Source organism: Coturnix japonica, chromosome 3 (genome assembly GCF_054131305.1).
Source record: "Coturnix japonica strain WE chromosome 3, WE-NBRP24, whole genome shotgun sequence".
Classification (NCBI taxonomy): Eukaryota; Metazoa; Chordata; class Aves; order Galliformes; family Phasianidae; genus Coturnix; species Coturnix japonica.
In genome coordinates, this window is record NC_140665.1 from 60,748,510 (window position 1) to 60,762,365 (window position 13,856).

General features: G+C 38.6%; 1 protein-coding gene across 1 annotated transcript; it reads left to right on the forward strand.

The window, feature by feature from the left end:
* The first annotated feature begins 1,667 nt into the window (after positions 1–1,667).
* On the forward strand, positions 1,668–13,797 carry GPRC6A (G protein-coupled receptor class C group 6 member A). The gene is made up of 6 exons (XM_015858587.3): positions 1,668–1,939; positions 3,662–3,965; positions 5,337–6,164; positions 8,264–8,476; positions 9,859–9,982; positions 10,668–13,797. The coding sequence occupies exons 1-6, from the start codon at positions 1,746–1,748 to the stop codon at positions 11,786–11,788; spliced, it is 2,784 nt and encodes a 927-aa protein (XP_015714073.2). The 5' UTR covers positions 1,668–1,745; the 3' UTR covers positions 11,789–13,797.
* Positions 13,798–13,856: the final 59 nt, after the last annotated feature.

Here is a 13,856-nt window from a genome sequence, read left to right on the forward strand (position 1 = left end):
GTGCAGACAACTGAGAAGACTGTGAAAATCCAATGATATGTCATTAAATTACAAAGAACAATTTTATTATACACTTACTTCTATTGGTACTTAACTATCAGTGAAAAAGCATGTTCACAAGCGCTTACAGTTGGTTCTTCAATACCTGAGTAGGATGATTTATTTCAATAAAACATTAAAGTATTCCTCACCACTAGCAATAGTTATGAGATGTGGGTCTTGAAAACAAGCAATAACAATAAAAGACCCCTCCCTGTGAAAATATTGTCCCTGCAATGCACTATGACACAAACTCAGTGTAGTTGAATGTAAAGCACACTTCATATCATTGTGTTTTTATAAATAACAAGAAATTGGGAACCAATTATTTGTGATGTTTATTTTGTCAACTTCCACTTTCCAGAGAGAGCAAGCAAGAATTTTTGTTTCTAGGTAAAATCCTCTTCTATATAAATTAATATCTTTTAAGGTATTGGCCAGAGGAATGCTTATTTCCTGCTTCTAATAAAAAACAGTAATACATTTCAAGTTCTGATTTTATTTCCATTGTATGCTTAAAGTAGTACTTAGTGTTAGCTGCTTAAATGGTGCATTTTATACTAGAGGCTCACAGCTGCAGATTTCTCGTGACTTGCTCAACAAAATGACTACCTCCAATCCCAAACTTTAACAGCATAAGGTATTGTTTGTCAGAAGGTTTAGAAATTATATGCAAAGTCAGGGAAAGTTAAACATCTGGGTATCTGGAATTAGGCTTGAGGGAGCATTACTTGGGTGGAAAGAAGTAGGTACATGTATTTTTGCAGGTGGATAACTCGGGGTCAGGTTCTAACTATGTTTATGCTGCTATAAATCAAGAGGAATATCTGTGGAATAAATTAAATTTTTACAAGTCAGCACAAAGCAGAATAAACTGGTATCTTAATCTGCTCATAAGTGCATGTCATTAGATACATTAAAGAAAATGTAGATAGCTGTTTACTGTATACAGTGAACTACCAGTGAGATTACCACAGAGAAAGAAAGGCAAGGTTCTGTATTATAAAAAAAGAAGCTGCTGAATGGTGATTTAATAGATGATTAGCTTTTGCATTTGTGGTTAATAGTTCTGTTGCAAATGGATACTCTATCTATAAAGAGTAAGTGAGAAAAAAAGGCAGAATATAATAATTCAGATTTACTTTTTTATTTTTGTTGATTGTTTAGGTTTTTTTTTTTGTGTGTTGTTGTTGCTTTCTTTTGTTTTCCTCAGTCTGATATAAAGACCACTGTAGCAACAGGGCCTTTTTTTTTCTGTACTCTTTGGATCAGACTCTTAAATTACAGTGGCAGTAACATCATTGCCATATTACATGATATTTCTCCACCCAGCAATCAGCTGGAAAGCGTCCAAGGCAAGCCCAAATTTATACAAAAATATTTACTGAGTGTTTCAGATTAAGTATAATAACTTTTGAACACCACAGAACAGATTTATGTCCAGCACTTCCTTTTAAATTCATAGCTCTTTCTCCTTCCCTCTCACTCCCCTGCACTCTCACGCTTTAAGTGACAACATTGCTTTGGAGTTCCAATAAAGTAACCTGAGTCAGTGAAGCAAATACAAGCACCTTATGAGATGTGACTAACTTTGGAGCTCTGCCTTTTCTCCTTTGCTGCTGTTTATAGATGACATAGAAACACTTGCTGGCACTGCAGCTGGCCTAATGGACTTAAAGCTGGGATCGAGCAGGTGAAGCAGAAGCATGGCATTGTTCAGCTTAATGCTGATTCCCTTTGTGATCAGCTCTGACGCTGCTTCTGCTTGCCAGAATACGGATGACTTTGTGGGTGCCAGTTCTCCAGGAGACATTATTATAGGAGGTTTGTTTGCAGTTCACAGTGAAATGCTGCATCCAGAAGAGCATCCTATCAAGCCAGTAATTCAGAACTGTGCTGGGTGAGTAACACGGCAAATTACACATGTAACAGCTTGGAGATCACCAAAATCAGGCAAATACACCTAGTATTGTGATCAACAGAATCTGTTTCTCTTGCATTTCTCAGTTTTTAGAAGAATTTGGACATCAAATAAATTGCTCATAACTTAACTAGGATGTCATAGAAAATACCATGACTGAAGAGGGAAGGGAATGGTTATTTGATCCTATTTTCAGTCTTCATATTGAATCACATAGCCCTAGAAGTTTTTGTTGAGGAACCATTTAATTATCGTGTTAATGCAGTTTTGTTGCTCTGTATCTGAAGAACTCTGGCTTGCAGTTGTGAAGTTGCACCTAAATACTTTGATCACAGACAGGCTGCTCAATTTAGTCTAAGCACATATAGCAGTATGCCCCTCACACCCACGCTAGTAGTCTATTGTACTACTGTCAATGTTGCAACCATTGTAATCAGTTATCAAATTACTTTTTGTATTATAATTGTGGCATTGTATGATGGGATAAACAGAATAGACACCATGTCATGTATGCATTCACATTTATACAGCACGTCAAAATATTTATTTCATTGACTCCATATTCTGCGTTTCGTAAATTCAAGAATATGATATAGTATAAATTCATAGATGCATTTTCTTTCATTTTAATACAGGCACAAATCCATAAGTTTTATTTTAATATAGGGAATCCATATGGGTTTATTTCAAAATGATGTCAAAGTTGGGCATTTTGTCTGTATTTTATTATTTTTCTACAGTCCTATATTGTATCAGTTCCATTTGAAATTTGTTTTGGTTTCAAGATACACAAACTTCAGAGACCCGTGCTTAAGAAGAGAGTTGGTTGCATTGCAGGCAGCCTGTATTAGCATAGCTCTGATTAAGAAACTATCGAATGAAGATAAAGAGAATAGCTCTATTGATTTTGTCAGTCTTAGAGTGGACGTTAGGAGCATCTGTGCAAGTGCAAGAAGACATTAACTTCTGAAATGTTTTCTTCTAGTCTTTTGTTTCATGTTTTTGGTGAAAGTAAATATATTGAAACAAACAAACAAAGAGACAAACAAAAATTGCTGGGCTGAATGGGGCAAATTAGAACTGACTGTGACAGATACTTTCTGAAGATTTCACTTGGTGCTGTAACTGTGGATTTAGTGCCTGTTTTTCAGAAAAGTATTTTTATTTGGGTATAATTCAAGTGTTTCATCTCATAGTCTCATAGTCTCGTGCGGGTTGGAAGGGACCTTAGAGATCATCGAGTCATGCGTTGATTATGATTATCCTACCACTTAAGTGAGAAAGAAAATAATATGATTTTCTATTTTTTTAACAGCATGAATCTGAATCAACGGAGGGTCAGGTTGGGTGTTATTTAAAGGTTCTTCACCAGAGGGTGGTCAGGCACTGGAACAGGCTCCCCAGGGCCGTGGTTAGAGCCCCAAGCTGCTGGAGTTCAAGAAGTGTTCGAACAGCACTCCCAGACATAGGATTTAAAATTTGAGTGGTCCTCTGTGGAGCTGGGATATGGATTTAATGATGCTTGTGGGTCTCTTCCAACTTGTGATATTCTCTAAATCTAATTCTATATAACACAAGCACTTCACACCAAGCATTTCCTTTCAGTAGCTGGCAAAGCTAAAGGATGTGAACAGAATTTGCTTCAGTCTTATTCCAGAAATATTTTTTTTTCTAAAATGAAACTTCTGTGTTTCCTGACAGCTTTGAAATCCAAATTTTTCTTCAGACTCTTGCAATGATACATGCTATTGAAATGATCAACAATTCGACATTATTATCTGGAGTTACTCTGGGCTATGAAATCTATGATACCTGTGCAGAAGTTACAAAAGCCATGGCATCTGCTCTGAGGTTCCTGTCCAAATCCAATACTTCTAAGGATATTGTAGAGTTCAAATGTAACTATTCAGACTATGTACCAAGAATTAAGGCAGTCACCGGAGCCAGCTACTCTGAGGTGTCAATGGCAGTTTCAAGGCTATTGGCTTTGCAACTAATCCCACAGGTAGGTGTAAGGGAATTATTTCGTTTGAGACAGAGGATCAAATTTACCATGGCTAGATGAGTCTCTAATTGGAGGGACTGCAAGTCACAGTTGCTCTAAAAAAAAAAAGTTTTAGTCCTGCTGCTCTTCAAGCAGCTATAGAAGAGAAGGAATATGACTACTCCTTCCCCAAACATCCTTCTCTATTTCCAGCTACTCCAGTGCTATTTCTAGTTCATACAGTCCTATGCTTCCACTTAGGCTGGTGCTTCCATTATTACTTTCACTGTTACAAGAAAAAAAATTGTGATCGAAACCAAATTCATTTTGGGCTGCACACTGATTTTGGTAATTTGACATATATTACCTGAAGGTAATGCAAAGTAGCATAAACATGCAAAATATTTGAAATATGAACTAAATATAACTTCTAATAACTTCTGAATCCTGTCCTCCACATTGGGAGGAAATAACTGTGGCCTCCAGCTCCACCATGGGAGCCATATTTGATATATAAATTAAGAGCTGCAGTTGAAATTACTTAAAAGGAAAATGATAAAACAAATTTAGATTGTGACACAGAGATGGAAAAGGTGACCTACTAGACTTTTCTCATCAATAGCATCTGCAATCTGCTGACATTAAGATTTGATAACTTCACCAGATAGGTGGCTCTCATTTTGGGAAGCTTAGACTTGTTAAGAACTGTCAAGCAAGGTAAGAAATATTACAGTAGGAAAAACAACAAATTAGACAAAGGTTAAAAAGTAAATACATTTAAATTACATTTTTTTTCAATTATGTTTTTTCTTGCTGCATTCACAATAGTAAGGCTAAAATTTCTACATAAGGAAAAAATATATCCTTCTTTAGTATTAGACACTCTTTTTTTTTTCTGATAGGAACCTCTAACAGACCTTGTGACCCCCTTAAATCACAGTAACTAAATTTTTGAGAGAATATAAATAAGAGGGTGGACTGTACTAACATAGTGCTAGAACAACATTGCAAAATGTTGGCCTACTGGAAATTTTAATAACAGACCTGACATTTGAGTACTTCCAATTTGTTAAGTATTGTTTTGAATAGTGGTGAAGGTATTTCTACATGTTAAATCAAAATACTTATACTGACATAACTGTCAGATCAATTTACAATGTTTTATTCTCTGTTTTCAATAAAGCAAGTAGGTGCACAAGGATGAAAACGAGGGAAAGGGTGCTGGATACAGGCCTATGTTCCAACAGCAGGGTTAGGAATTCTGCCCTGTTTGGCTGCCCTGTGTTTGCACTCAGTCACAGGATAGATGGAAATGCAATAGTGGAAGTTTTGGGGCTCTCAGAATCTTTTGGAGGAGATCACTTCCATAACTAAACAGTTATCTCTTCCTAGGTCAGTCCTGCATCATCAGCTGAAATCCTCAGTGACAAAATCCGTTTTCCTTCTTTCTTGAGGACTATCCCCAGTGATTTCCATCAGACAAGAGCAATGGCCCACCTGATCTGTGAGTCTGGGTGGAATTGGATTGGAGTAATAGCCACAGATGATGACAACGGGCGCTTTGCTGTGGAGAGTTTTGGTGTCCAGGCCATGGCAAACAGTGTTTGCATAGCCTTTAAAGAAATGCTGCCTGCCTATCTCTCTGATAACACCTTTCATACAAAAGTTGATCGTGCAATCGAGAAGATTGTCAAGGAAACCAGAGTAAACGTTATTGTGGTCTTTATGAGACAATTCCATGTGCTCAAACTATTTAAGAAGGCAATTGAGAGAAAGGTAAAAAAGATTTGGATTGCAAGTGATAACTGGTCAACTGCAGTGAAAATCAGTACAATGCCTAACATCAGAAAGCTGGGAACTGTTGTGGGATTTGGATTTAAAAACAAGGACATGTCAACATTTCAAGACTTTCTGAGAAATCTTCATGAAAGGCCCACTGAAAACAACAAGTTTTTACTTGAATATATTATGCTTTTGTCAGTCTGTGCACACCTGGACAACTACGATTTTCAAATGTGTATTTCAAGCCAATCACAGTATGATCTGATGCAAAACGTTGAGAATAAACAGCAGATCTGGAGAGATGATTTTTTGAATGCCAATATTGAACCAGGATTTATCCATAGTACTATACTTGCAGTCTATGCCATTGCCCATGCCATAAAAGGGCAATGCAAAGACAGAAACTGCAAGGATCCCTCTGCTTTCACCCCCTGGGAGGTAAGGCGTTAATCCTTTGAGGTCTCGTTCTCTATATATAATTTCCGTCTCATTTTTTCCTCTTGCATTCCTGGATTTGCTTGTGTAGTACTTCTATTGAGTGACTGCTCTGTTTCTGCCTTTCCTCAACACCAAATGAGCCAAGTGAAACCACAGCTCATCTCCCAGAGCAGCAGTTGTTAATTAGTGATGACAACTGGAATCTAGCTTTCTTCCCTTGTTTTGGCCCACACAGGCATGAAAACTGCTGATGATAAGCCATGTCTGTATTCTACTGTAGACTGAGAAGTATTACTGCAGTTTATATACAGATAACTACCTGATCCATGGAAATAAACAGGAGGCATTACTTTTAGAGCAAACTACATGTGCACAGCCTAAGATAGTTCCTCTTCATTTAGTATGGCCCAGGCAAGACAAAAAGTTGGACATCCACAAGCTAACCTAACAGTTTCCCAATCATCATCAAAGAAGGCATCAGCTTGGATGAAGACTCCAGTCTCTAAGCTGCTTGCTGGAACATCTTACTTGTACGGGATAGAACATAAACATGCAATCAGTCTGGCTGACATAGATATTCTGCCACTAATGATTGGTCTTGTTCCTGCTAACCACTGTAATACTCAGTATTACAGTGTTATAGTAGTAACACTCCTCTGTAATGTAATTTTTCTTGGAAATGAAAATGCAGCAGACCATTTTCATGTCTGATTGTGATTTTCAGGGAAATGACTGATAGAAAAATGTGATGCAATCTTGAAGATGAGTGAGGTGCTTGTTATCAGACTTTACAAGGTGGGAAAAGAACAGGAAAAATCAGACAAGTAAACCTGACCTGACCTTTTACCTGAGAACCTGCTCAGGAGTATTCACTTTTACACACTTTTACTCAGTGGATTAAACAAAAGTTCATTTAAAAGTCAAACACCCACTGAAGCACTCTGACTTGCTCTGACCTCTTATCCTGGGTCAGGGCAGGTCAAACCAAGATAAGGGGTTTGGAAAAAACAACAGCCACAGTAACAATCAAACTCTTCCATGACTTTGTAAATGCAGATGGGACAAATTCATGATTGTTCTACAGGGGATGCAACTTTATGGAGCTGTATTTACATCATTGTTGAATTAAATCCCAAACCATCCAAATTTAACGTCTTTTTAAGAGGCCAAGAATTTTTGGAGAAACTGAAAGAGAAACTGGAGAGAGAGCTCTTCTCCCAGTGCTGTTTCTGTAACACATTTCTTCTAAACTAACTCCAGCCCCTCCAGAAACGGGTATATTTAAAAATAAGGATACAGCAAAACCATATCATTCTTTCAACATACAGGGAAATAGCAGTCATTGCTATTACATATTTGCAAAAATAAATATAAATTAAATAACGATGTTACTAATTACTAGATCCTTCTTTTTGAAGCTGAAGATGCAAGAATGCACAATGTCCAGATCAAATGAAATGTCACTTAGACTCATGTTTTATTTCTTCATAAATTGGTAGACAGGTAGTGAGAATATATAAATTGTGAAAAAGTGATGTTGCATATGAAGAAAAAACCCACACATTATAAATGCCAGACTTTTTTTACACATATATCTATCTATGCCAGAGCCTTTTAAATAATAGGTGTGCCAGCATATTCTTTAAATGCTATTACTGTCACACAGGGATCCATGTAAAAATGCTTTTCAAGGGACAGCCAAATTCAGCCATTCACTGAATCTTTGTTTTGTTTTTTATTGTTAATTAACACTTATTGCCAAAAGTTGTTAAGCTTGCAAAGCAATAAAAACAGTACTTCAGTTTGCAGCCATGGTGGCTAATGAAAATACACTTGCAGTCTCCTCATGAACTGGGATTGTGTCCTGTATGCCTTATTTGACTATTTGTGCTTAATAGATTTTTAAGATCAACAAGGATTGTCAGAATAATAGAAATCTTGGTAGGACATAAGGTTAACAGCTGTATGGATCCCTTTTAAGATTATAACACTTGTAAAAAATCTCTTACTTTGATATTATCACAGTAATGTTAAACTATTTAGTGTATCACACTGAAATGACACTGATGTAAGTCATTGTTTCCTATATTTATCTTCAGCTCCTTGAAGAACTTAAAAGAGTTACAATCATTGATGATGATAAAGAAATTAAGTTTGACTCCAAAGGTGATATGAGCTCTGGTTATGATGTACTTCTTTGGAAAGAAGTTGATGGCCGCATGGAAATCACCACTATGGCAGAATATGACCCAGAAAATGGTTACTTCATCTTTGAGGATGAGGAGAAAAAAAAAGATTTTCTGGATTTAAAGGTAACTCTTAATTTGTTGACATAACACCTAAAATTTAATTTATATGCACCCTCCTTCCTCTGGTGTTGGCATCTGAAGTGTGTGTAAAAAATCACTCATTTGCTAACATATTCTCCCTTAAGAATGATGCATCCTCACCAGATAAGATTCAACTGCATTTATGCATCCTGAGAAACGCATGAGCCTGTAAGCATTCTCAGTGATTTGAAATTAAGTTATTTCTCCACAGTTCCCCTAAGAGGTTTCCCATGATGAGTAAATCAGAACTCACAACTGTCCAAAGGATACTATTCCAGAATGTGACAATGTGTTCTAGAACAGAAAATGACTACTTGTATGTGTCTCCTGTCTTACACGGGGCAACCATTTATTTTCCACAAGTAGATTCGTGTCTACTGTCTACAGTTGGGGAAAAAAAAAGGCCTTGTTGATTATTTACTCCTGTTAGATCTGGGGTCAGCACAAACACAGGAGTATGAGGTAGGTGGCACCATATGGAGCCCCAGCACCAGTGCAGACAAGAGGAGTAGTTGGCCCCAATCAGTTCCAGCTAGATAATATCATCTGTGCATGGTGAAGGCTTTGGGGCTTTGTGCAGCTCTAACTCAGTGTGGCTCTGTGCTAGCAGGCCAAAGGAAGGGCTGTTTACAAGGTGGGATGAATGTAGTTTCTGTGTAGATAGAAGAGGCTAAGGACAGAAGACCTTTTGTCTTGTCCTTCTTTGTGGCACTGCCCAGGATGGCAGCTTGTAAGCCCTAACCTGGAAAGAGAAGAAAGAGTACCATTCCTCAGGACTGTCACTCCATTTACAAGGCTTATCTTTGGAATAAGACCCTGAATCCAGCTCTTGAGAGAAGGTCCTGACAACACACACCTGGAATAGTGCCTGATGACCCAGGGATGAGCTGCTGTGTGGGTGACATGGCAGAAACATGTCTCATAGAGCCAGGGAATCTGCTCTGGTCTCACTGCTGCTGAGCAGGGTGTCAGGACTGCATTTGTGGTGTGGCCCATCTGAAACCCCTCCCAGATGCTTCTGTTCTTTCTCTGGATCTGGATCCCAGCAGTTTATCTTCCAGTTTCAAAACTGAATGAGGCACTTGGCTGTGGATTTTAAAGTTACATATAATTGCACTGATTAAGGGCCAAAAAGTGAAATGGTCAGGTAAATAGGGCCCCATCCTGTCATTTCCTGGAGAAAATGTAAGAAATACAGCGCCTACTTCACATTTTTAACATCATTTTCAGATTCCCTAAAAAATATGTTAGATACAAAGAGTTCAAATCATGGTACTACTGAAGGTTTATTTTAAATATTCATAGTAACCGGTAATGCCTGAGCTTATTTATTTTTACTTTGTTTTGTTTTCTGCACGCTGCAGAAGGTCCCATCAACATGTTCCCAGCACTGCAGACCAGGGCAGATGAAGAAGGTTACAGAAAGTCCACACACATGTTGCTATGAGTGCGTTTACTGCCCAGAAAACCACTACAGCAATCAAACAGGTAAAGAATTGTGATCCAAATAAAGGTTTATTTACAGATCAACAGAATCGTACAGGGGCTATTTATTTGCTTGCTGGCATGTTTTTATCTTAAGTAGAAGTACTGTGATGTTTCGTATGACAGTGCAGTAGTATTACTATCAAATCTGATGCTTATGCTGGTTCATTTACAGTTTGAGTGAGGTTTATAAAAGGAAGGAATTAAATATGGAAAAGAGAGATGGAATTAAGAAAACTGGGGTACAATGTACTTCTGAAGTCTTGATAGTTAGAAAAAAGAAATTGCATGTTTTCCCTTTTATTATTCAAACAATTCTGACATTTCTTTGTAGCTGATAACAGGAATTTCACAGGAAAAGTAACCTTTGAAAGTGGAATCTACATCAGTGTGTGTTCTTGCTGCTGCATTTCAAAAGACTTCTGAACAAAGAAAGATTTTTTTCTTGTTGAACTAGGTAAATGAAAGAGCTGCAGTTCCACTCCCTGTAGGGCAATTGGTTCAAACCCAGGCCACCACCATGCTGCCAGTGAAGTGTGTCTACGGCAAGGGGTACTCCAGGTGGCTGCAGGCCTGGCCCATGCCTCATAACCCTTCCCACTTTCTTGTATAACAAGGCTTTACCATTCACTCAGTAGTTTATTTTCTTTGGGTTCCTGAGTTATCTCCACCTTTTTTTTGCTTTCAGATATGGATTATTGCTACCGGTGCCACAACAAAACCTACTGGGCACCCGTGAACAGCACTACATGCTACAGAAAAACGATCCACTTCCTCGGCTGGACAGACTGGTTTGCTATTTTCCTGCTTCTCCTCTCCGCCTTTGGGGTTGTGCTCATTTTTTCCATCAGTGCAATATTCACTAAAAACTTGAGCACACCGGTCGTAAAGGCATCTGGAGGTTTAACTGTCTGCTATATTATCCTCCTCAGCCACTTCTTCATTTTTTTAAGCACTGTGTTCTTCATAGGAGAACCCACTGAATTCAAATGTAGAACTCGGCAAGCCCTCTTTGGCATAAGTTTTGCACTCTGCATTTCATGCATTTTAATAAAATCACTAAAAATTTTACTAGCCTTTAGTTTTGATCCCAAGCTGCAGAATTTCTTGAAGTGCGCCTATAAACCTATATTTATTGTATTCATCTGCACTGGGATTCAAGGTATCATTTGCACCTTCTGGCTAATATTTCGGACGCCTTTTGTAAAGCAAAATTTCTCTATTCCGAGAGCCATAATTCTGGAGTGCAATGAGGGCTCTGTTGTGGCTTTTGGGATTATGCTGGGCTACATAGCTGCTCTAGCCTTCATCTGCTTCATATGTGCCTTTAAAGGCAGAAAGTTACCAGAGAACTACAACGAAGCTAAGTTCATAACTTTTGGCATGTTAATTTACTTTATAGCATGGATTGTATTTATCCCTGTCTATGTAACTACATTTGGCAAATACTTACCAGCAGTGGAGATCATTGTTATATTAATATCCAACTATGGGATTCTCTGTTGCACATTTTTTCCTAAGTGCTATATCATAATTTACAAGCAAGAAACAAATACGAAGTCTGCCTTCCTCAAGATGATTTACACGTACTCTTCCAAGAGTGTAGGCAGCGTTGCTGTCAGCCAGATTTCCTTGGACTCAAAGTCTTCCAGCTCCCGAATCACTGCATCAGACTCGTGTAATGCTGAGAAGAGCTCTGTGAATGGAAACTGCCATTTTCAAGTGCCTGGGCCGACACCAGTAAAAGAGGAAGATGTTCTTAAAAAAGCAACAAGGACTCTGTCCAGGAAAAGGCTGTCCAGCATATGACTGGGCTTTGTTGAAGTACTAGAAGAAGAGAAGCCATTTTAGTGAGACATTTCTCCTTCAGATCTCTCTCTTTCTGGTACACCCAAGGAAAACAAACCGTGCAAACCATACTCTGGTGGTTATTCATTGCTAGGTTTGAAAGGCTTTCCTGAAGCCCCTGCTATCATGGGAACCTCCAGTATCTCCCTACTTTCCCCATCCTCATCCCCATTCCATTCACATAAGCCACCAGAGCATCTCCCAGGACTTCACTGCTCTCAGCCAAACAGAAGCATCAGGAAGGTCTTACTTCTCACAAGCAGGCAGAAATGCATGGACTCACACACAGTTTTTCTAATGTCTTTTCTGCCCAACTGCTTAAGGAGTTCTTCTTCTCACCTGTATCTTTTTTACAGGTCAAACAGAGCTCCCTCCTAGTCTTTGTTTGCCAGGATAAGCAAGCCCAGACCTTTTGTCTCCACTTTTCAGATAGGCTTTCTATTCTCCTGAACATCCAAAAGCAACCTTTTCACCCAGTTTGGATGAATCCTTTGTTTGATTTAAATTATGTGCCCAAAATTGTGTGCCTTATTCCATCTGAGTGCTGCAGCAGCATTCAAGGTTCCTTGTATTTACCAGAGAGATAATGAACTGGAGAAAGGGCTATGTAAAACTGGAAGGATTTACCTGAACCACTGCAGTTGTTTGTAGGCTCATTTTCTTCCTTCCTGTACTCAGAAATACACTGATTTGCCCCACACACCTTCTCTAACTCATGCAGAGAAGACCCTTCACACTTGTCCCCAAATGTTCTCTTTTTTGAAGGAAGGAAATGATCTCCTCCACAAAGTGTAACATCAAAGCTTACAAGCACAAATTGATTCCCCTCGTTAGCGTAAACAATATAATGATCACAATCAGCATGAATGCACCCTGTGAATTTTAGCTTTACTGACACTTGTTTGAAAAGTCTGACTTTTACAAGAACAGGGCACTACACCACTCCAGTGCATTAAAATCACACCAGTATGAGCTGCTGCACTGCAAGTCTCTGCTTTGCAACTCCACAAGTATGACTACACAGCATCTCCTGTGCATGAGACACACTCCAGGAAGGACCCAGTCATCTGGAGTGACTACACTGCATTTCCTAGTTAAGGGATGGCCAAGTCTTGTGTTAGGCAGGGCACAGCTTTCCTGTGGTGCTGTCTCATAGCCTGGCTGGAGGGGAACAGCTTCTTTAGACACTGAGCAGCGAAGTCTTGTGAAGAACATTTCTGTGTGTCCATGAGGCCTCTGACCCGGACCAGAGAAACCCTGCTTTGCAGCTTTAACTTCTGTGCACATAACTGAGAAAAGATGCTGACCTCTTCAGTTTGGTCCATGCTTCTGTTTAGATGTGGAATGATGTAATGCTGTTGTGGGTCCAAACAAAGCTTGGCAGACTTGTTGTTACATGTTGTATTATTGTTATATGCAATAGATCTATTTTTCTAGCATTCTTATTTGTATGCTGCAAATTAGATCTGCATGACTTTTTGACTCAAATTTGTTTAAAGTGTCTATAGATCAAATTTCAGCAATGGACACAACTTCTGAAATCACTGAGATGCGGACTTACATATGTCATATGTATCAGGGAAGACTTTTTAAAGTAATTTGAATGGCAAGGGTGCAATTTGTATATATATATTTGAGCAATTATGTACTTTCTGTAGCTGACTGGAAATACTGCAGGTATTTGTATGATAACTGCTGCTTGTGCTTCAATTGTTGTGAGTACTGTTTGGAATACAAATCTCTCTATAGGACTACAGATAGACAAACTCCTGTCTAGGAGTTTGGCTGCTCCTACAGCTTGGCTGCCAGTGCAGCAAAAAGTAGAACACAAAGCTTTCGTCTCATGATGACTATCCAAAAGGCTAATTTGGCTAAAGGGTTGTACATGTATTTATTGTTTTCAAAAGCAGTGAGCATATCATTTCTTGAACAATGGGGTGATTAAAGTCATGTCCTTGTTGAAAACTGAATTGGCTTGCTTCAGTTCCTCACTGGCAGGTTGGTTTGGCTGCGAGCAGCAGTAGCAGAA